The 23,107-nt window shown below is 41.5% G+C and overlaps 1 protein-coding gene across 1 annotated transcript in view; it reads left to right on the forward strand.

The window, feature by feature from the left end:
• lrch2 (leucine-rich repeats and calponin homology (CH) domain containing 2) overlaps positions 1-22,311 on the forward strand; it is a 28,754-nt gene extending 6,443 nt beyond the window's left edge. Inside the window, 19 exon segments of the mRNA XM_073478748.1 lie at positions 3,913-4,057; positions 4,295-4,421; positions 4,515-4,620; positions 5,514-5,650; positions 5,908-6,038; positions 6,240-6,327; positions 8,093-8,189; positions 8,318-8,415; positions 8,565-8,632; positions 9,485-9,589; positions 10,912-10,974; positions 11,928-11,976; positions 12,119-12,259; positions 12,776-12,826; positions 12,943-13,006; positions 15,275-15,387; positions 18,668-18,805; positions 19,020-19,097; positions 20,581-22,311. Coding sequence (XP_073334849.1) covers positions 3,913-4,057; positions 4,295-4,421; positions 4,515-4,620; positions 5,514-5,650; positions 5,908-6,038; positions 6,240-6,327; positions 8,093-8,189; positions 8,318-8,415; positions 8,565-8,632; positions 9,485-9,589; positions 10,912-10,974; positions 11,928-11,976; positions 12,119-12,259; positions 12,776-12,826; positions 12,943-13,006; positions 15,275-15,387; positions 18,668-18,805; positions 19,020-19,097; positions 20,581-20,700 — 1,919 coding nt within the window. The 3' untranslated portion in view covers positions 20,701-22,311.
• The last annotated feature ends 796 nt before the right edge of the window (positions 22,312-23,107 follow it).

Below are 23,107 nucleotides of genomic sequence, written 5' to 3' on the forward strand. Positions count from 1 at the left end.
CGGGGCAAACCTCACACTCATCAATCTGCATGACCTAACCACTTTGTCACCATCCGCCAGCTCACCCGCACGGGGGAACACACCCCTGGACTGACCCACTCCCAAACACTGCCAGTGTCAGTTGTCCTGAGCCATCCTGAAAACCAGTGTTCAGTTGTGAATGGTCGAATATGACCTCACTCCCCCTCTAACCCATCTCAGTCTCATCCCATCTGGGTATCTCCAGGAGCAGATTGATAGCAGGGGCACCCAGCTGACTGCCCATCAAATACATGAATCCACATAGAGGCATACACTGCACAGAAGGTACCTGCCTGCACTTAACACCCACCACCGCTCCAAACCACACCCACACACTGTGGTCACGTCTGCTGCGAGGCGCAAATAATTAACCCCAATTAATCATGTTTTTGTCATGTTCCTGCCATGTCTTCATTTAATTGAACCTTGTAGTGGAACTGATGAAGTACTTTTGGTGTCTGTTTCCGGTGGCAGATTTCTTGCGGACCATCAGTGATTTTTGGCGTTGTTTTATAAAGATGATCGCAGGTTTTAATTGTAATCTCAAAATATCTCATGTTTAGAGCAGCAGCTCGCAGTCGAGAGAGATCTTTCATGCTAATAATACCTTTGAACTGAAAATAGAGAGAGACTGTGGTCTGCTGTTTACTCCAGCACGCAGCAGGACATCTTTTTGCTGTGTCATGGGAAGACATAGCCAGACATCCTCTGCACTAGCAACTTAAATGAATAGACTGATGATTTGGCGCGAGGGTGGAGCTGCATAGTGGAGCCTTGTTGGAGGGCGGAGGGCCCGTCTGCCTGGCGGGGCCTCGTCCTGCGGGAGCTCTGGGCGACCAGCAGGTGGATGAAAGACCCACTGTGAGCTGCAGATGGTGCACGGCCTGGGTTGAAGGATGGAGCTCACAAAGACTGCCTCCACTACACCCACCCCCTTCTCCCATCGTTGTCTACATGATTCCACTGCTACAGAAGAATCCCCCAGCCAGCTGTGGGGCCGGAGGGGGGGAGGGAGGTGGGGAAGTCATCAATGTACAGCTGGGTCACAGCATCGAGGTCCGAGCCTCAGGGAGAGGGAAAATTTACTCTTAATGGAAAACAAGTATACCCTGTGACCTCGGCTTTAGTCTGTCCCCATGTGGTAATTTCTGTCCCTTAACCTCTGGGCTTATTTTCCCTTTGTGCTGCCTCTGACTGTCTGCTCTCTCACTTCTGCTTACAGATTGAGGCTTGTCTGGTCTGTTGTTGCTCATTTAAGGAGGCTTAGAAATGAGAGCCTATTTAAAGGCGCAGACACAACTCCTCATGACGCCTTGCGACCTCAGGGATTAAAGGTTGCCATATCCCCATAAACATGTTGAATACAAGCTCCTGATATGACGTTTTGTGTGCTCTTCATTCTAATCCATCCACAGTAAACAGAGTCCTCTTAACAGTCGGTCAGTGGGTTGTTTGCTTTCAGTAAAGCTCATGTAGCTTAATTGTTTGATAAGGGATGGGAGCTATATGTATTGGCACGCATTGAGGAAATGGCGGCGCAGTAGCGTTTGCTTCCCCAGCAGTGTGGATGTGGCACTTCAGTTCGGTGGGACTGAATCGCTGAAAGCTGTTTTTATCTGTGGCTGTGCAGCTCTTGACATAGGTCTCTAATTATCGTGTCACCCTGAGATAATTCAGAATGCAGGATCGTTCACACACACACACACACACACATCAATTTGCAGCTACTGAATCAATATGTGTCTGAAGGTGAAGTCTACACAATGCGAGGTAGTCTTTGTGTGCATGTCCCCATGTATCTTAATGTTTCCTGTTTCAAATGAATGCTGTTTGCGTCATGTTTTATCTAATAGAAGACAGGGAGAGAGATTGTAAAGATTTGTGTGCATGCATGTGTATGCGTGCGTGAAAATGTCTTGATCCGTACGAGTGAATCATCAACCTTGAGGCGTAATGCGCCTTCACTTGGGCTTTGCGCGTGATCCAAAAGCATCCAGTCCTCCAGAGTGAGCATGGGTCTGGTTGATGGTGTATATTGAGATTTCGTACATGATGTGCGTGTATGAGGACAGACATTGAGTGATGATGAGCTTACACATCAGTATCTGCCTGAGCGTGCCTCCTCTACTCTGGCGTTCCTGGGCGAGAGAGCTAGTATCTAAATATTTTAGCATAAGAGCAGATGCAGATGAGAGGCTGTGTTGGTATTCACTCATATTCTTGTTCCAGAATGGAAGCAGCCAGCTGATTAATGCAGGGCGGTGATTTTGCAGCAAATTGGCTTCAGTAGTAAAGAAGATCACATGAGTTATAGTCTGTACTAACTGTGCTGGACGCTTTTAATTAAGGCTCGTTATTTATTGATTCAGCATCAGCATGAACCGATTCTACCTTTCTCATGGAACTAATGTGATCAACGTGTTAACAAATGTTGGAATAATGTATAAAGAATATCTATGAATATGCATAAGATGCCACATTTTACAGCGTATGGCCATGGTTTATTGTTCATCAGGAATAGTGCAAGTTGCAATAACTATACCTGAGTTATACTTACTAGGCATCTATCTCAATATCCATAGAAAATACTGTATATGATAATGCATTTAGTTTGAAATAGCATGGCTCAAGTTGACATTCGGTTTCAAGTGAAGTTTTGGATGGTTTGCCATGAAATTTGGTACATATATTAACGCCCTCCTCAAGATGTTTAGATTAATTTGTTGATTAAATTCATTTTAGAATACCTGCATGACTGTTTCTTGGTTTCATGATTAATATGCATTCATTTATTTCAGAACACTGCGGATATAAAATCCCATGAGCACGTTTATTTAGAGGTTATATTGTATTTGTCCCCATATTGGGTTGTCCATCTGTCCGTCTGTGCCATTCTTGTAAAAAAGGTGTCTCAAGAACGCCTTCATTTTATAATGATAAAATTCTAGTTTTTTTAAACAGTTGCTGCCTTCAGAAACAGAAATAATACAGTAACCAAGTAATAAAGCACAAAATAATAAACAGAAACAAAAAGTCAGGTCCAAATGCAGTTTTTTGTAAAAATGAAACAACTACTTTGAAAAATAATGAACCATAATGGCCCTTTTTTGAGTGACATTTTAAAACCTGGTTGGTTCATAGTAAAATCGGTTAGTTATGGCTTTCCTACTAACTACTTACTAAGATGGTGGACATGGTAAACAATATAACTGCTAAACATGAGCATGTTAGCCTTGTGAGTAAGTTCCATGCTAGCATTAGCATTGAGCTTAGAGTAGAGTACAGCCTCACAGAGCTGTTAGCATGGCTGTAGACTCTTGGTACAATAGATGAACAAAGTGTGTCTATTCTGCCATCTCACGCAATATCACTTGGTATATTGCATCAAAGTGTAAATATATTACATTTTTGTCAGTATATTTAATTTCCATGTGTAAAATATATGTTTTTCAGTTATATAACTATTTTTTACAGTATCCCAGTGACATCAAAAACCTTCCACTGTTCTGTACAAAAAGCAGCCATAACCTCCCCTTTTTTTATAACCATTTGTTGGCTATCTTTGAACAAAAAGAAAAGATGTGGAGTTTTCACTTTCCATCCATTCATACGAATCTGAAGCCATTACCATGCCACTCCCAGTGAGATCGATGTTGGAAATACTGAGATATTACTCAGCCAGTAGCACTCAAACCTTTGAGGCCTGAGACTCTAGTGTAATCTTAGACCAGTGTTCGATGAGTAGGCGCTCTGCCCACCGCTCAGTCACGGAGACATATTGATTAGTCTTTCAAGCCTCTAAAGCAAACCTAATGGACAGTGCCAAGATCTTGATTCTAGATTCTCATGTTTTTGTATGTATTCATCATCTCCTGGTCCTCTGCCTCGCAGATTTGTCCAAGAATCGCCTCACGGAAATCCCCCCAGAAGTGTGTCTGTTCGCCCCCCTCGAGTCGCTCAACCTCTACCACAACTGCATCAAGTGCATCCCAGAAGCCATCATCAATCTGCAAATGCTGACTTATCTTGACATCAGGTGGGTCATTGCTAAGACTATACTTTCAGTTTGGGGAATGTATCAGTGTGTTTAGTTTTACATTTCTCAGGAGGTGCTTGTTCCCCATTTCAGAACACAAGCAGGGCAAAAATGCTCACATGAAAGAGAGGCATTTCCTCTTTTGCTGAAACTCAATTCCCATTCCCAAGATACTCACTGTTACATGCTTCTGTGTACTGTTTACAATGTAGGTCACTGTTTTATCTTTATCTCCAGCCGAAATCTTCTGTCAGTTCTGCCAAAATACCTGTTCAGCCTCCCCCTCAAAGTTCTGCTTGTGAGCAACAACAAGCTTGTGTCCATCCCCGAGGAGATCGGCCGGGCCAAAGAGTTGATGGAACTGGTGAGCAGTGTGTACGTGTGTCGGTGCATATGAACTCGAGCAGATTGTGCTGCCAGTGTTATTCCATTTCCTACACTTTGTCTCCCCTTGCAGGATGTGAGCTGTAACGAGATCCAGGCGCTGCCAGCTCAGGTGGGGAGGCTTCAAGCCTTACGGGAACTCAACATCAGGAAGAATTGTCTTCACTTACTGCCTGAGGGTCAGTCAATCACTACTAACTGATTGTCGTTTGTTGTTTTTTGTCACGGAGTTCTTCGAAAATGTTCCATCATTGTTTGAGGTTGACATTTTTGGCAGGCACACCAGCCAAGAGTCACACCTTAACTGTGTTGTTTTATGTTGGCTGTCATGTAGATATTAGTTCAGCTAAAACCACTTTTAGCTGATGGAAGATTTATACTCAGTATAGTGTGTTAAGGTCATTTGACCACCAAGTTTGGACCAAAGTTGCAGATACCTCTTCGCAACCGCAACCGTAACCCCTAACCCCTAACTCCTTATTAAACAAATATAGTTTAATATATAATAATAATATATACATTTTTCACAGAACTTAGTTACCATTCCCATCCCACCTAATCTCAGTGCATCCCAATCTCAAAAGGTTAAAAGCCATCCTTGGATCCTTGGTGTGTAGATTTAGTCTTTTGCAAGACTTAAATGGAGCAAAACATCACTCATCCATAGGGAGTTGATTGGTGGCTTAGGAGGTTGCCAGTGCAAAAGAATCCTCCTTTGGGCAAGTGGGGCAAGATTGCTGAGTACGCATTGGGCTATAAATTCAGACTTAAGCCAGTGAAAGGGTCTTTAAACAAGTAGGGGAGGGCACAACCAAAACGTGTGTGTAAGGGTTGCTGGAGTCAAGTGTGATTAAGATACTTAATCGAACTGCAAATAAATCACTGTAGTTCTCCTTTAAGATGTTACCCTACTGCATACAATAGACCTAGAAGTAAGACCAACGTGGACTTGGCTCAGTTTTTTGGTTGTTGCAGTGTCCTGATTAGCTGTAACCAACCAGCATAACATAGCCTACAGTCCATATCATTCAACAACAGCTGCATGTGAACCTCTTCTCGTCTCTACCTGCAGAGTTGGCTGACCTGCCTCTCATCCGACTTGACTTCTCCTGCAATAAGATCACAGAGATTCCTGCAGCTTACAGGAAACTCAGGCAGCTGCAGCACATCATCCTAGACAACAATCCTATGCAGTCTCCACCCGCACAGGTGAGTGCATGCCCTCATTGTTATGTTTGTGCATATAATGTAGACGTCACACACACATATATATACATATATATATATATATATGTATATATATATATTTATATGTATGCACAAATGTTTTTTGTTGGTTTCCTGTATGTGGTCGAGTTGACAGCTTGTCCCTCACAATCTATCAGCCTGGTACAACTGCACCATCTAGTGGATAAACGAACACGCTCCTCCTTTAGAGATACCTTGTGTGCGTTTGTCTGTTTCAGATTTGTCTCAAGGGCAAAGTGCACATATTCAAGTACCTGAACATCCAGGCGTGTAGGATGGACAAGAAGCCGGACACCCTGGACCTCCCCTCCCTCGGCAAACGCTGCCTCCCACAGCCACTCACAGATAGGTACTGATGACATGACACACAATGCGCCTACTTTATCCTGTATCATAAAATATTCAAAAATATTATTTTCATCTACACATGCTCTCCTTTGATCATAGTTCATGGTTTACTGTTAATGATTCAGAACCTGCAGATTTGATTTGATTATTACCTGTTAGTAAAGTACATCCCTAACGAGCAGTTTGTTTTGTATATTTACAGCATGGAAGATTTTTATCCCAGCAAGAACCACGGTCCTGACTCTGGAATTGGTAGTGACAATGGTGACAAGAGGCTATCTACAACTGAGGTCAGAGTTCAAACACAACATCGACCGATGGCATTGAAAACACATGATGAGCATGTTCTCGTGTGCCAGAACATTTTGAGACATTTCCGTAGAATTTTCTATGTGACACAATGTTAAAGGTCCGCTGTGTAGGAATTTCATGGCATCTAGCGGTGATATTACAGATTGCAACCAACTGAAAACTCCTCGCCTCACCCTCCTCTACCGTGGCGACTAAAACGCAAACACGGTTCTTAGTTTCAGGTAATTATACACTAATGAATAATGACATTATTATGAATATTATGCTGCATTTCTGCCTGTAGATTCCCCTAAATCCTACACACTGGACCTTTAAGCAAAGTTTAAGTGCTGCCTCTAGTCAGTATTTAGTTGGTTGGTAAATTTTTCAGAATAGTAAATCTAACATATGGCAAAAGCACTCAGTCTTCAGACAAAGTCTCTTCAGTAGAGGATAAAAAAGCCTTGCAGTGGAAAAGTAGGCTCATAGCAACAGATCCAAAGATGCCAAAGTGGGCAGGCAGTAGTAGAAATTAGTTGAGGATCATATGCAAAGGTTGGCAGACAAGACAAAATAATGGTCAGGTAGGTATGGCATCTATGCATTATAGTGCCTGTCCCTACTGTTATATTGACACCAAGAATGCAGCCTGATCGAATATGTTGCACTGGTGTTTGCCTACTTTAACACACTTGATTCAAATGAGTGGGTTGGGCTGATGGGCTGATCATTTGAATCAGGTGCGTTGGAGCGGGCGAAACATAGACAGAGTATTTATACGTGGCATTCAGCTAAAAGTCCTCTGGGAAGGCTGCTCTTTTGTGCACTCGCTCTTCAGAGCAGAAATAGGATCTTGCAAGATGGTCTACCAGAACAACTTCCGGTTCAAGCGAGCGGTTCTTAGGGCGCACTCACACTTGGCCTAGTTGTTCCGTACCATGCCGAAGCACGATTGTCCCTCCTCCCCAGTCCCCCCGCTGGCCTGCACTCACATTGCTCCAGCCCCAGCCGTGCCTGAGCATGGTTACCTCTTGTACATATGTGTCCAAGTTGCGTACCTGTGCTTGTGCTCGTGCATGAGCAACCGTACCATGCCGAAGCACACCTCTTCAAACCGTGCCAGGGCCAGGAAACGGAGCGCTTACACTAGTCAAACAATCTGGACTTTGGCGATCAAACATGCTTGGGCACGCTATGGTTTGCCTGGTGTGAGTGCACCCTTAGTCTGTACTGGCAGGAGGGCTTTTCCTGGAAATCACAACTCCTGAAAACACAGTGTGTGGGCGTTCACCGCTGCCTCAGACACATGTAACCTCCTGCTGCTGTTGAGTCATAGTACTGCATGAGTAATACACATACATTAGCACTACCATGACTGCAGAACAACATCAGATGCTTAACCCATTAATCCAAGATTTATACAGTCAAATCCAGACAGACAATTTGTCACGAGCAACATCTTTACAACTCAAACTCTATTCTGAGTACTACAAATGTAAACGTTGAGAGATAGGATTTCAAATGTTAAGGTTAATGATTCTCCCACAAGGTTTGAAAAGCAACAAGGCAGAAAAAACAAATGAAGCTGACTGTGAAAGTATATTCTGCAGCCTTTATTTGGACTAGTTCAATTGAAAATGACAATTAAATGGAAACATGTCTATTCATATATTTAAAAGAAGAATACTAAGAAGCAGGTACCAGCACGTGAGCTCATTTGAACCAAACCGAGAGTTCACTCCTCGTTCTTTTCTTCCCCTGCAGCCTTCAGATGACGACACCGTCAGCCTGCACTCTCAGGTCTCAGAGACAGCCCGTGCTGACGCCCTGTCACTCCTCTCCAAAATGGATTCTTGCAAAGGTTACCGAAAATAAGTATCACATATTCCCCTTTGAAAGCAATAACAGAGACTCGGGGGTTGTTGAATGAAGTGCCTAAAGATATTGAGAGTTTATATGACGAACGCGGATGCTTCCTCCCTCTATCAGATCAGGATCTCTATGACTTTATAGAGCCAAATCCGGACGAGGATTCTGCTCTGTCAGAGTGTGATGGGCAGCAGAGCAGCCATGTGTCTTGTATAAAGGTATGAATCACATCTGTTTATTAATAGGGCGAATACAGCCAAAAACAGAAAGTTATTTAAAGACAATCAGTGAAAGGTCGACAGGAGGTTAAATCAATTTCAGGGTATTGGTTCCTGACATAGTGTGTGTGTGTGTCTGTGTTTTTCAGGAGCTGGAGAAAGTTCTTAACATGTCTCACCAAAGCAAAGATAAAGACAGCTGGAAAGAAGAGTCAGGGTGAGTTCATTAGTCAACACAGCTAACACTGAAAACTTTTTATCTTTTCTTATTCATCGCAAAAAGCATGCAGGTCAATCAGGCTGCACAAAGAGTTCTGTGGAAGTAAGGAGTTACCTGTTCAGGGATTCGTATGACTCACTAGGGCTGCAGTTACAGTAAAAGCAATAAAATGAAATGTTCACAGAGGCACTGAGCAGCTCTTCTGCAGTGTTAATCTAACATTTTCTATATATTTTTAATTCACCTTTATTTTGAAAATATTGCAGCACCAAAAAGCAGAAATAAAAGGCGTCGAGATATCTGAGCAAACAAATCAACAATTGCAAATCAGGAGTTAAGTCAACTTCTTCCCACAGTACTGACATGCGCTTACAGTAGCTGACAGATGGCGAACACCACCAGCTGCAAATACTCATTGCGTGCCTCAGCTTGAATATTTTTCCAACTGTTTGATGGACAGGTCCGTACCAAATATTTAATTACAAGTAATGGCAACGGCAGCAGTCATTATCAAAGCTCATTGTGCAGATTGTGTCATGGGCACTTGCACCTTAAGGGCTACCTTTGCTGCTGCCAGGGGTTACGTGGAGAGTTTAAAGAGTAGCTGTAGGGAAGTAGATGACATAATGTCGTTTACATACACATGATTGTGTCAAACAGGCTTCAGTGTTCTGTGAAGAGACTTTCTGAATTTGTTGAGTAGCAGATGTGGAGTGTTCTCTACTCTTTACGGACCTTTTAAATTGTTTGCATGATGTATTTGTATGCACAGTAATTGGTAATGTTTAAATCCTTGAGTCAAAATTGTAAACTGTGTACAATGTTTAATCACAATAATTTCCCTTCCAGTTCTGATAAGGAGCAGCTAGTGGAGGAAGAGGATGATGAGCTGAAGGAGGTGCTGGATCTGAGGAAGATTGCTGTACAGCTTTTGCAGCAGGAGCAGCAGAACAGGTGTGTGGTTTTCCTTGTTCTCCTCGCAACGTAACAAAACGCGAAACACGCTGCGCTCCCGTTACTTTTGATTTCCATTCGCTGCACTGCTTGCATCCTCCTCTTGCTTATGTTTTCGTTCTTCCTCACCATGCGACATGTGTGAATCTGATATCAATTAGCTTTTTTAGATTCCGCATGCAGAAACTGAAGAACGTACGAAAAGACCCTCTCTCGTTCTGTTTTCCTCAACATCCAGACCGTTTTTAATTTTATCCCCAAATATCGCTTCATCGTTACCTTTTTACCTCTTTCACCTCTGCAAGTCCTTATCAGCCTCGCATCACTTTCTCTCTTGTTTCCCACTTTCTCTCCCTCAACTCTGCGGCTGAACGTTTGATGTGCGGCTTCTAGACGACGGTCCTTAATTTGCAGAGCAGAGAGTCTTATCCACCGACGGAGGGTGACCGGCCGGGCACACAGGTGGATGGACTTTCTTTATCACCACCTACACACTGTTTGTATGATAACCACAGATCAGGTCAACTTAATTAATACAGAAGGGCTCTGGTGTGTCTCTATATCTCAACATGTACAGGACACAATTAATGCTATTGCTATGCTATATTAAAGGTGCAATATGTAAGAATTGGCCACCTGTCATACTCAGAACAAACAGGGGGCAGTAAATCACCATAGCAACTTCTTACTGCTGCTAGCTGTAGCTAGTTAACGCAGTTAGCCGTGCAGCAAGCAGTCTGGACTGGGAGCTTTGGACTGCAGCTAGCTGGTTAGCATGCTAACTTCAGAGGATATCTCTGCAATGGACGTCATAAAATTAATACTGTTGTTCCTTTATATTTTGTTGAGAATTTAATTTTTTTAAGCTTTTAACTAAAATTCTTGTACATTGCACTTTTAATATGTTATAATAATGCTATGCTAACGTCCATTCCAATACACGGTTCATTTTTTCAGGGTTTTTTGTCCTTGTCAGTGATTCACGATGAAGAAATCTGAGCTGTTTCTGTGCTTGAATGAGAATTTTTTTCATCTTACAAGTGGAATTATCTCACTTTTCCAGTAAGCCTGTTCATGTTGCCCTTTGTTGCTCAGTTGAGGACTCTTCCGGTGAATCAGAGTTAGCGGTGGATTTTTATTTTATCAGGACATCTATGTTTGTAAGCATGTCTTTGAAAACTGCTGATCCTCTTCAGGTAACATGAGTCACTGCTGTCGTAAATGACTTACACTGGGACAATCCACCTTCGTCATAGAACATTACTCTTGTATTATAGTTGTGTCACATTATAACCTGAACCTGCTTCCGTTTCCATCTGCAGGTTCCTGAGTCACTCCGGAGGCTCCAGCAGCAAGCCAAGGCCCCCACCTCAGACGGCTCGTAGGTATGTGCTGTTTAGTCACATTCACAGTGGTATCATGTAGTCATGTGGTAATGGTGACCACATACCGGGTAATACAGTCTGCTGTAATTGAGCTCTCTCTCTCTTGGTCTCTCAGTTCCATGAGTCATTTTTATTCTGACTGATTTTTATTCCAATTATTAGTTGAATATTAGGGTCCATCTGTGTACTTTTGTGTAAATTCTAGGGTCTCTGCCAAGGTAATACCATAAAATAAGAATACCGACTTGCTTTGTAGCAAATAGGAGCCCAAATCCTGTGGCCAGTCAAAAAAATTAAAGAAATAGGGGTTCATAGGTGTCTTTTCAGTCTGCCTCGATCGCAGTGGACTAACCTGACATTCACAAATACCTTATTGAATGTCCAGGTGATGTATTTCTGTCATCTGTCCATTTCTCTGTCATTAAGACAGATTTTGTGTTTTGAAGTCTGTCCAATGTGACTTTACTGTAAACCAATAACATCGCTGTGGTGAACCAAATCTGTTTGTGTTGATACAAAAAAACTTTTTGTATGAGCCAGCTAGGTCAGCCTAATCTATATGATTTATTTATTAATGGTAAAACACCCTCTGCTCCTGACGGAAACATACTGACTGGCTGGATCCCACAGATCCCGACATTTTCATCCTCCTTGCGGACAGCCCAAAACCACAGATCTCTTCTCCTACTGTCCTTCTTCCTTTTGGGAAGAAAAGAACATCATTAACTGTGGTTTTAATTGATTGACATGCAAATGCAACACAGCAGCTTTTAGGCGTGGTGCTTTTAGCTTTTTTAACTTGGTGCCAGCACTTTCACAGCATTTTTTTCATCCAAAAAGGGCTGTTGTCTATCTGGTGACAGGAAAGTAACGTATGCTTGCTGTCATCTATAGTGTCTTTAATGTTACCTGAATGTAAAAGTCATCTGATGCTACTCATGTCTTTATTCTAGTGCTTCTCTGGATGAAGGAAGTAGCGGAGCATCAGTGCTTAGCGGACAGGTAAAAACTCTGTCTTCAAAGCAAACACTTTTCTCATATCTCTCAGTAACCTAGTTTGTGGTAGCACCTCCCATTCATTGTGTCATGTTGTCTCTCTTGAGGATGCAAAAAACGATTCTAATTTAAAATTTTGCCTTTGCAGCCTTCTTCTTCTTGCTCCTTTGATAGCAGCCTGAAGACGGATCAGTCAGATTCAGAGCCAAATTGGCCTGAGGTCCCGCCTGTCCTGAACCAGAACGAAGACCGCAGGCGGAACAAGTACCTGAGAAAAGATTATCTGAAGGTGTGAGCATGCGCATGGCTTAAAATGTATGGTTGGTTGAAAGAGATTTTCCGCAGAACACACCTCACTAGTCGCCCGATGATAAATTCCCGGTTGTGTTTGTTTTGATAGATTTGTAGATAAACATCTGTAAATCCCCATTCCTACGCAAGCTTATGGGAACAATGGATTTTTGTCTGTGGTACTCACAGAACTGAAAGGTTACGTTTAAAAATTCTTACAGCAACATGTACAAATCCGGACAAATCCACAGACACACTTTTAATAGGTTTAAAAAGTGATGTGAAAACATGAGATGAGAGATTCTTTCATCAGAAGTGTCTAGTTTTCTCAAGAGCTTTTGTTGGTACACTTATGTTGATTTAAGATAGCGAAAGAATGTATGATGATTATTTTTTTCCATACCAAGTTGGTATCCATAGTCGAACACCCGTCTGAGCGGAAACCATGAATGGAAATGACGCCAAATAATTAGTGTCAAATAATTAAAAGAATGTGTTTGTTCTCTCCTGACAGTACAAGTGTCAGAGCGCTCGGAAAAACTCCGGCGGAAATGACGACTGTGAGGTGGGTGTGACAAAACTTCCCGTGTGGATAGAAATCTAGAGAGCTTATCGTCTCAGAACATTTTTCAGTGCTCTAAAAATGCCAAATTCTGATTGTGACGAATGTTTGGTCTTCAGGAGGGCCTACGCAGTGCTGACTTCAGCACCACTCTGACAGTGTTTGGACTAAAGCCAAGATCAGGTAAAACACACGTGCTTGTTGGATATGACCTTTACTGTGGCACAGTGTTTTTCCTTTTCACTGCAGTAATAATTATGGAACCTGGGCTTAAAAATATGTTGCCAAAGGGTTATAATCTTCTACAGGGGTGGTGGAAATGTATGATATCATCCATGTATGTGAGGATATTCACATTAAGCGTGACCATTTATTGACCTCTTCTGAAGAAACCAAATAGATACTTAGAGCTTACATAAGAATGAAAATGAAAAAAGAAAATGAATAGAATATAAATAGAGTTTAGTTTTGGGGCATTTGGCTCATGGCTGCTACCATAAACACTGAGACAGTGCTTCATTGTAACCCATATCTGTTGCGATGTGAACTCTCTTCAAATGAAGCCAAAATATTTTTATAGGTGGAGTCCTCATTTCTCTGGAAGTGAGGGAGGTTTCTGAGGAACTGTTGATCTGTTCTATATCAGTCCATTAACAGTCAAGTCAAGGCACAACATGACTGATGACTCTTTGTCTGTCCTTGACGCGTTTTATATTTGTGCACCAATAAATCTTGTTTCAGCACAAGACATCATTTACTGAGACATCTTGTAAATGATGTCTTGTTATTAGTTACTTGTAAATTCACGAGAAGTGGAAGAAGTGTTCAGATTCTTGGGTAGGAGTACTAATACCACACTGTGAAAGTACTCCATTACATTTAAGTCATTAAAAATGTTTCTTAAATATACTTAGAGTATCAAAAATAGAAGTAGCCTAGTCAATGTAACAGTGTTCTATCATTATATTATTATTACTCATTAATCTGGAGAAGGGAGGGCACTTTTCAAAACATACCTGGCAGGTGATTGGTCGAACCACCTGTCTAACACCGTGTGTCACAGGCTAACTTCAACTGATCAGGCTACATCCGCACTAAAGGCCCTTTCAGACACACAACTCTGAAACCAATTATTTTCAATGGCTTGCACTATGACTTTTCCCTGCTTCAAGCAAAGTGGCACTGTGACTGCACTAAACCCAGTGGGGAGCACAGCATAAATGTAGCAACAATTATGCATTTCAACATTAAAATGTATTAGTGTGGATGTAGCCTCAGATCAACAGTAGGAGAGTGCTACCACGAGTTGGTATATCAAACTCATGCCAATGACAGTCAGGAGAAGAACAAAAAACATCTTTTCCATCGAGAAAAGCCTTCAGTGCTGTTCTTGCTCTTCTTTCAATGACACAAACTCTCGATTCCTGATATAACGGATGATTTACTGTAGCAGAACCTACGCTAACCTCTCGAGGAGCCAACGTTGTTGTTCCCAAAACTAACAGTCGCTTCTCTCGCTTGTCGCCACACTTAAACCACGACTGTAGCTGCCAGTAGTTCCTTATGGAACACTGCCCCACACTGATTCACCCACTTTGTGTTCGGCCAAAAGTGCATAACTTGACACCTGGCAAGGATTCTCAAAATCACATGATCATGCGATCTCAGGAATCAATCTGCCTCACAGGGTAACAGGGCTGAAACTAAAGACAAAGGCCTCACAGTTACCGATAACCAAAGAACCAAAGTGACAGGTTCAAACCGATGGTTCTGTCTGATTAACAGTCAAACTGCAAATTAGTTCAATGCTCAGCATGTTTTCTTAATTTGGATTATCAATTATTAAAAGTGTTTATATAGTATAGAGTAAGTATAAAGTCTCATAAAATACTCTATTAGCTAAACCAAGATAAATTCACTAGACTCACCTCGAAGTCCACACAAGTCCATACATTCACTTCGAATTAACAGGACCAGGACTTTGCTGACAACAGTGCCCACCCATCCATATGTTCCTTCTTTTTTTGAAAGATAGTGTGCACAGATCCACGTATTCGTCTTGCAACACCTACTGTGTAGAATAACACCCTGAGGCATGTAACTACTTCAGGAAGTAAACTTTTTCTGGAGAGCAGAGTTGTGGCATATTCAAGTGCCCGTATTTGGTTGCAGGATGAAGTGTAAAGGTAAAAGATGGCGTCAGAAGTTTGAACCACTCCTTGACAATATCTTAAAAGGAAAGATGGAACAGTAGATAACAGTTTTTTAAGATTTCACATGTGTATATCATCAGATACTGAGCGTTGGTTCTTGGCAGACTTTCCTGGACAGCAGGATCTCTTATCACTCTGTCCTGAAGTTGACCTGCTTAGATAGTCAGTAGTTGCTGTGTCACTATCACTGTGTGTTACCTCGAATTGAGAACAGTGTTGTTTTTGTTTATTATTCCAGCCTTCACCAGAGGAAGCCGACAGGAGTACACCTCCACGGACCCCAGTTTTACCATGAGGAGGAAGATGGAGCACTTGAGGGAGGAAATGGAACAGATAGGACTCTTGCGGCAGGTCAGAAGCCGCACAGCTTGTTTATACATTTTGCACAAAGCACAAGTCAAAGCCTGCCAGATCCTGCTTTTGTTCCATTGTTTGTACCTTTACATGAACAAGTGACCTCAGTTAAAGGTATGGAAGTGTCACGTCGGCACTTGGTTTCTAAGAAGTTGAGTAATACTGTACTGAACTGACTCATGTCATTGTGAAAGGCGCTTCGTGTTACATTTTTCTCAACATTTCGCTTGTGGCTGATCATGTTACCTCGCCACCACGTCATGGTGCTTCTGAAGTTAAGAAACTACCAACTTCCTGTCAGAGTTTTTATTTTACTTTTAGTAGTACTGCTTTGTAGAATTGATAGATTTTAGCACTAGTACTTTTTAGTGGTTTTTAGTAGTGATAGTCGTACTTTCTCAGCAGCTATTATAGTTTATGTCAGGGGCAGCAGGTAATGAAGCCTTGAGAAGGCTAACCCTTCCCTAAATTTACTTAGTTTTAGGCTATTATTCATGTATAGTGATGAATTGCAGTTCTATCCGCAGAATGATATGTGAATCAGGTGGCCAGGTCATAAAAAATAACCTTGGGATTAATAGAGGATGGAATGTGGGTGGGTAAAATGATTCATCTTTGATTAGGACATTTTTAATTCCTTACGTGAAGCGATTCCCCAGCAGCAGAAATGATAAGTGTGTCCCCTGTGACTATTTACGCACGAGGCACGGCAGCCTAACTTCATTGACTATTTAAGTCTCTTGACAGGCGGACAGGATCGGTCAGAATCTAATGTTAAATAATGTTCTTCTATGTATCCAAAAAGTCACGCACGCAGTTCAGCTTCATAAAGTAGCCGTCCTCCTGATAAATCCAGAGCTCCATCAGAGTTGTCTAAAAATATTTACTTCAGAAGTTTAATTCTGTTTTCTCTGGAGAGTTTCCTCTGTCCTTTCGAGTTTATAACTACAGCTAGCTAGTTTTGCTGTGTAAATGTGCCACGATTTTTGCTGCAGAGAGATGTTTAAAATACTAAAAGCAGCCTCTCTAATCATTAAATCATATCATTAAAAAAAATATCTAAAATCTGCCACTTATAATGTAGCACTAATACAGTACAAAGGAGTCTTGTAGGCTGCCAAGTCTTCTGGTAGAGGAGGAGATGTTTCATAACTAGCTGTTGATGCGAATGACAGGATGATTACCCAAGTATTTTACATGTCAGAGAATTGCTTCTGTATGACAACGCCTCTAGGAGCTTCACAGTCTATTCAGCATATGACATGCTCAATCCCTACACCCGCAACGCTCTTTCATGGGGAAAAATGTACCAGGACAGAGAGACATGCAATAGATCTCGTGTGCCAACATATTAAATTAGATTGTAAACATATATGAAGAAGATGGATTCCGGAGGACGTCGAGCAATTTCGGGTGTCGCCAAAACAAGATAACAGACTAGAAAGTCATACGAGAGGCAGAGCTCGTTCACACGGATTGGAGAAAGATGCAAGTACAAGTTTGAATCTCCTGTAGGATGAAGATCCAGATTCTGCTGGAATTGGTGTTATAATTGACATGAATGCGACCCAAAAACAGAAAGTTGGAACGAACAATAGACGTCCATGGATTGAGATTAGGATGCTTAATGGACTGTAAATTGCTGCCCACGGCACCGTCTTCTCCTACAAGAAAAGATCAAAGACAAAATGTCATGATTGAATGTGAGTCAGATGAATGAAGAGAATGACTAATGATCTCTGTCAAACTTAAGCTCAGAAGCATCACACCATACAAGTTGAGAACTGGATTTGGAGCTACCGAATATAAACAGAGGCGTTGTTATGAAGCTGAGCATGAGTAAAGAAATCAAGATCAGACACACCTTAACTACGTGAAAATAACACAGTGTTCTTGCATTAAAACGTGACTGACGTAATAGGAGAAGGAGAACAGCTGAAAGATAAGATTCTGGTGACACTGATTGTCTAGAACTACAAAGATGGAGACATGAAGTCATGTGCCGGGAGAGTCAGAAGGCTTTCGGGCACTTTGTTAATAAGAAGGGCACTCGCAGACCTGCACCAATAGTCTTCTATGATATGCAAATCTAAAAGTGCAACCGTTATCTATGTGTGGAAATACTTGCCAAATAAAGGACTATTAGAGTTGTTGTATTCCTACAGTTGGCTATGTTTTGTCACTATTGAACTTTACCACCTTCTCCAGTTTCATGAAAATCAGGTGTGTAGATTTTTTCTTTATTCTGCTGGCAAACAGGTAAAGTGAAACCAAAAACTGAAACCCTAAACCGTGGAGGAGGTAATTACACTGAAAAAACAAAGGTGTCAGTGCCTTGTGTGAGATCACAATTAATGACAGGAAGTATGACAGTCAAAACACATTAAAGACCTACCTTACCCACCAGTTTCTGAACAACCAGATAATATCACACCTCTGACAGATGTTCTGCTGTTACTACACGCCTACACGCAGTTTGACAGGTTAAAATGATCTGATAACCTTTAAGGAAGGAGACATCAGTCACAGGCTTTTAGGAACTTTCCCAAGCAGTATTTTCAAAGCATGTAAAAAAAGTACAAAATGTAAAGATGGAATAAAAGCAAAACAGATAAGATGAAGACTTTCTGCGTGTCGGGGAACAACAACAGCAGGAACTGGCAAACCCAACACTGACTTCTTTCACAACACAAGAGGTTGGGTGGGGATGTTTGCGACACTGCAATCAGGCCACAGCATCAACTGTGACTGGGTCATTGGTAATTGACAAGGGGTTCAGTGAGGGGCTGGAGAATGACCAAGCAGGCCACCCACATTCAACACTGGAGAGCATCTTTGAACACAGACAGGGGTTACCATCTTCCCCCATATACAACCATATTATTATGTGGCCAAACTTCCATTCTCAGGTCAATTAAATGGGCCATACATTTCATATTTGTCCTAGTTTAGTTTATTATATATCAACGTAGCAGTAACACCGATGCTGCAACATACAACCATGCACTGCGCTTAGTGTTTATAGCAAGATGCTGGTTTACAGTCACACCCACACACACTTTCTGCTGATTAAGCATTTGCGTTTGTGCCTGTACCTACTCTCACTAAGCTCGAGTCTTCCTGGAAAATAAAGAACAGAAGGGTGTCCGGGGGAGAGCTAGAATTCACTGCGAATAATTTTAGAAAATAAATGAATAAATCTTCTTGTTCAACCAAAACATGCCTTTGTTTGTGAGAAGACAGAGATCTCATGTGGTCATTGTTGATACGTTTGCAGAACATAGAGTCCAGACTGAAGGTGCTGCTCCCAGACGATGTTGGAGCTGCTCTGATGGACGGGGTGGTTCTCTGCCATCTAGCCAATCACATTTGTCCCCGGTCCGTTGCCAGCATCCACGTACCGTCTCCTGCAGTGGTAAGCACACTGACACTACAAATGGAAGCGTTTTATCTTACTTAAGAGTTATAGATTCTTGGAAAGTAACACTTTGTAAGATTAAATGGTTTTTTTTCTCACTTTATGTATTCTGTCGTTTTGATGAGTTAAATCCACATGTAATCTTACTGTTTTAAAAAAATGCCTTTGTTTGTTCTTAAATGACTAACATGATTGATGTTCTGGCCTCCAGCCAAAGCTCAGCATGGCTAAATGCCGTAGGAATGTGGAGAACTTCTTGGATGCCTGTAAGAAGATGGGTGTCCCACAGGTAATATTATTAGCAATCCATCATTCTCATTCATGCGTTACCTGCCACGCCGTTTTGTTTCAGATTTATGATCTTAATATTAACAGTCGAGCTTGTTAATGAAGTTAGTCACAAAAGTCCTGTCACGCACACTCACTGGTCTTGTTTGTGCAATTTTACTTAGCTGAGCCTCCCTCTGATGGAAAAATGTCCCATCGGTAATGTAAATAAAAACAATAACCCAACACGGGTTATTTTTTTAAGATCTGTCAAATGTGTGCCTGATTTTTGAAATTTCTTTTAAAAGTTTTATACTGCACTGGATATAGAAATCTGAATAAGAGACATTCTTAAGCTTTCAACACTTACCGAGAATAATCAAAATAACCTCCACACAAATGGTATTAAAGGATGCTCCTCCAAGAGGCTTCTTCAGTTCTAACTAACTGGAGGGGAGTTGCAGGCTTTTAAACTCTGTATGGGAGTGTCCTTACAGAGTCATTAAGGACACGTGGGTGCTCTGAGTTTCAGAGTCGTTACGAGCATTAGAGCCCTTACTACCCTACACTGCGGGTCACTCCACCCAAATTACGAAAGCTAATTTTTTTACTCAGCTCAATTGGTGCTGATCCACGCAGGCAGTTTTTTGTGGGAGCTAAAAATGGGCATAATTGAACCGCTGCTGAACAATAAATGTTGAATACCAGTAAAAGTATATCTTTGTAATATTTGAATGAATGAATTGAAATCATTATTAAATTATTTCATTAAAGTTTTTCAGTCACAAAAGCTTTCACGTTCCTGAAGCCTGAATATCAACAATCCATTTTTAGCACCTAGATTTATTTATTTTTTGCTTGACTTGAATTTTTAAATCAGAAAAATGTAAATGTGTTTTTGTGAATGTTAATAAAAATACAACAAACATTATTATCAAGATTTTGACATTGCACATCCTTAAATGTGAAATAATTCCATGCTGTAAATCCAGTGCCGTTTGATTTTCGGCTCACAAGTAGTGAGTTCATTTCATAACTGCATATATCCTTGTGGATTTATTTGCTTCCGTAGTTTTGATAACATTTGCTGAGGTATTGAAGGAGCTGTCACTGAGATGTCTTCATCCAATGCAATCAATAGAGGTTCTGCTGCACCTAACTCATAGAAATGTTTCCAAAACCACTGCACCACTCCCTTCTGTCTGACAAATTTAATTAGGAATCTTTGCGGTAAGAACTGTATGCATTTCATTAATGTTTTCAGTCAACCGTGAACATCCTTCAATCCTTTAATTATCAATAAAAGTACTGACAATTTTTACATGGTTCATTTTAATTAAACATAATGTGTTCTGAGAATCTAGGATGAAAATATCTCAAAAACCTCAGCTCATAAATCGTTATGGTTAAGTGAGTGGGTATGTTTCTGTATTTCTTGTACTTTGAGTCAACAAACATTTTTCATAATGAGTCTCTTGTAATTGATGATCTCTCGGCTAATTCAGGACAAGCTGTGTCTGCCCCATCACATCCTAGAAGAGCGCGGCCTGGTGAAGGTGGGTGTGACCGTTCAGGCTCTGCTGGATCTGCCTCCATCTAGGCCCACACAACTGTCAGCCGTTTGACACACGCCTGAATGTTGCATCCGACCTTAGGTCATCCAGCCAACCCCTCTCCCCAGCCCAAACCCCGTCACCAGGGACCAGAGAGCCTCTAGGGGCGAGGACCCAGTGAGCAGGGGGTCTTTGGGAGTCTGCTTCTGCCTGACTGAAACGGGAGACCGGAGGGGGAAATACCTCTGTCTCTTTATATGATGTCAGCCGCCACCCACTTCCTGTCCATCACATTTTCACTCGTATCCTGTTCCTAGTTACTGGGGTCATCTTGTATGTGTGTGGACTAGCAACGTGACTGTGTGTTTCCTGTGTGAGCTGCACAGTTTGGACTTGCCAAGAAGAGACAGACAAGACAATGAGGTCGATAGGATGACCTTTTACCCTCTCAACATGCTCAGTGATTATTGAGCCTGCAAGTGCTGCAGTACTGACAACATTTCCATGCTGGTGTTGGAGACATTGGCGGTGAGGAGATGACAGACACGTGACTCATTCTTTCACTAAAGAGACCGAACCTGCACGCTGGCCTCGCAGCCACAAACCACTGACTGACCTCAAGATGTTAATGCACTCTTGAGTTTCTCTCCTTTTTGTGGAATTTATTTTTACCATGAAAATTAATTTTTTGAATTTATTGTATAGTGTTCTGTTTGTTTATTTACATGGTTTGCATCAGGTCCCTACTGTATACTGTATCCTTTTTCAGCAGCCAAACCTGACTTAAAAGTAGCCATGAGTTAATTTGCAAAGCTTTGCATTTGAACAATCACATCTCCACTGCTTTTTGAGGGAGAACACAAGGCTAACCTCTGAGAAGCGTGAGAAGTAGAAGTCGCGCTAGTAGACATTCAGCCTTCTGTTTTCTCTCAGACCCTGGTGTGGTTTTGACATGTTTAGATTATTGTACAAATCATTTGCAACTCTATGCTCTTTCTCTATACAAACCTGCATGCACCAGGGGATGTGACACTTGACCACTGTGAGAACATGTGCTCGGCTGCAGCCAAGAGCACGACGGTCCCGTTTTGTAGCATATTTTCACTGAACATGCAAGGGTTGTGTTTTTGAAAAATATTCTGTATTCTAACTTTTCTAAAGCTTTTATACTTTCTTCCCAGTCATTGCCAATTATCACTTGCCATTTCTGTGGCGTTCAGAACATGGGCTGTGCCATGTTAGGTAGGAGTTTATTGCTTTGCATAACCTCAGATGAAACATGTTTATACTGTATGTGTTTGTGAGTGGACGGTTCTGAGTGAATGGCCTCTGGATCGCAAAAGGGGTTCAGTGCTGCTTAGCAAACCTTCCACATGTGGCACGGTCGTATCTTACTGCCAGGCCCCCCTGCTGTATGTGGATTCTGATACAATTCATTATTTCAGGGAAATGAAATTATTTATGTATTTATTCATTTGTTTGGTATTTATGTGTTATTGCTTTGTGCGTCTCAGCCCTGACAGTTGCGGTGCAGCTGAAAATTTAAATTTCCCTTGTGTTTCCTGTATGCTCCTGGTTAACCTAAAGGAAAAGTTTACACAAAAACACAAATGAAGTCATTATCTATTCACCCTCAAGCCAATAGAAAGTCAGGTGAAGTTTCGTAGTCCACAAAACATTTCTGGAGCTTCACAGCAAAACAGACTTTCAGCATTCTACTAATCAACTGAAGTGGACGGGGACTTGTTTTAATATGTAAATAAAAAACTGAAAAGAAAAAAAAACAAACATAAAATGTCTTCACACAGTTTGTCTGCCATACAAGTCTCTGGAAGCCCTGTGATCCCAAATTGAATTAAAAAAAAAAGTCATTTACACCCTTTTTAAAGTTGGAACTTTCACTGTAGCTGCTAAGCTAAAAGCATTAACAACTAACCATTCTGAAGTGGATGCCCAAGCTTGAGGATGTACAAATGTCTTTTCTAATCAACTTGGGATCTCAGGGCTTCTGGAGACTTTGATTACACTTGACTAGCTGTATGGAGCCAATTTTTTTTCCGGTTGTCTTTTATGTTTTTAAGTCCCAGTCTGCTTTTGTTTAGCAAAATGCTGCAACGCTGTTTTGCTGTGAAGCTCCAGAAATGTTTTGTGGACTATGAAACTTCACCTGACTTTCTGTTGGCATGGGTGCAAGTAGATAATAACTTAATTTTCATCGTTGGGGGACTTATCCTTTAATGACTGTAAGCAGCAGGAGGCGTCATTTACAATCCATTAGTGTTACAGCTGTCAAACCTTTTGAATAAGTATCTGTAGATGGGTGTTAATTTGAGAACCACTTATTGTGGAAATAAAAAGAAATATCTTCACACCAGTTCATAGAAATAAAAGCAGTGTTGACAGCATAAAGATACCTCCATAATACAGAGTTTGAGTGGAAAACATGAGTCAAGAGTTCATCATGCACAAAGGCCCACTT

Source organism: Pagrus major, chromosome 13 (genome assembly GCF_040436345.1).
Source record: "Pagrus major chromosome 13, Pma_NU_1.0".
NCBI classification, from domain to species: domain Eukaryota; kingdom Metazoa; phylum Chordata; class Actinopteri; order Spariformes; family Sparidae; genus Pagrus; species Pagrus major.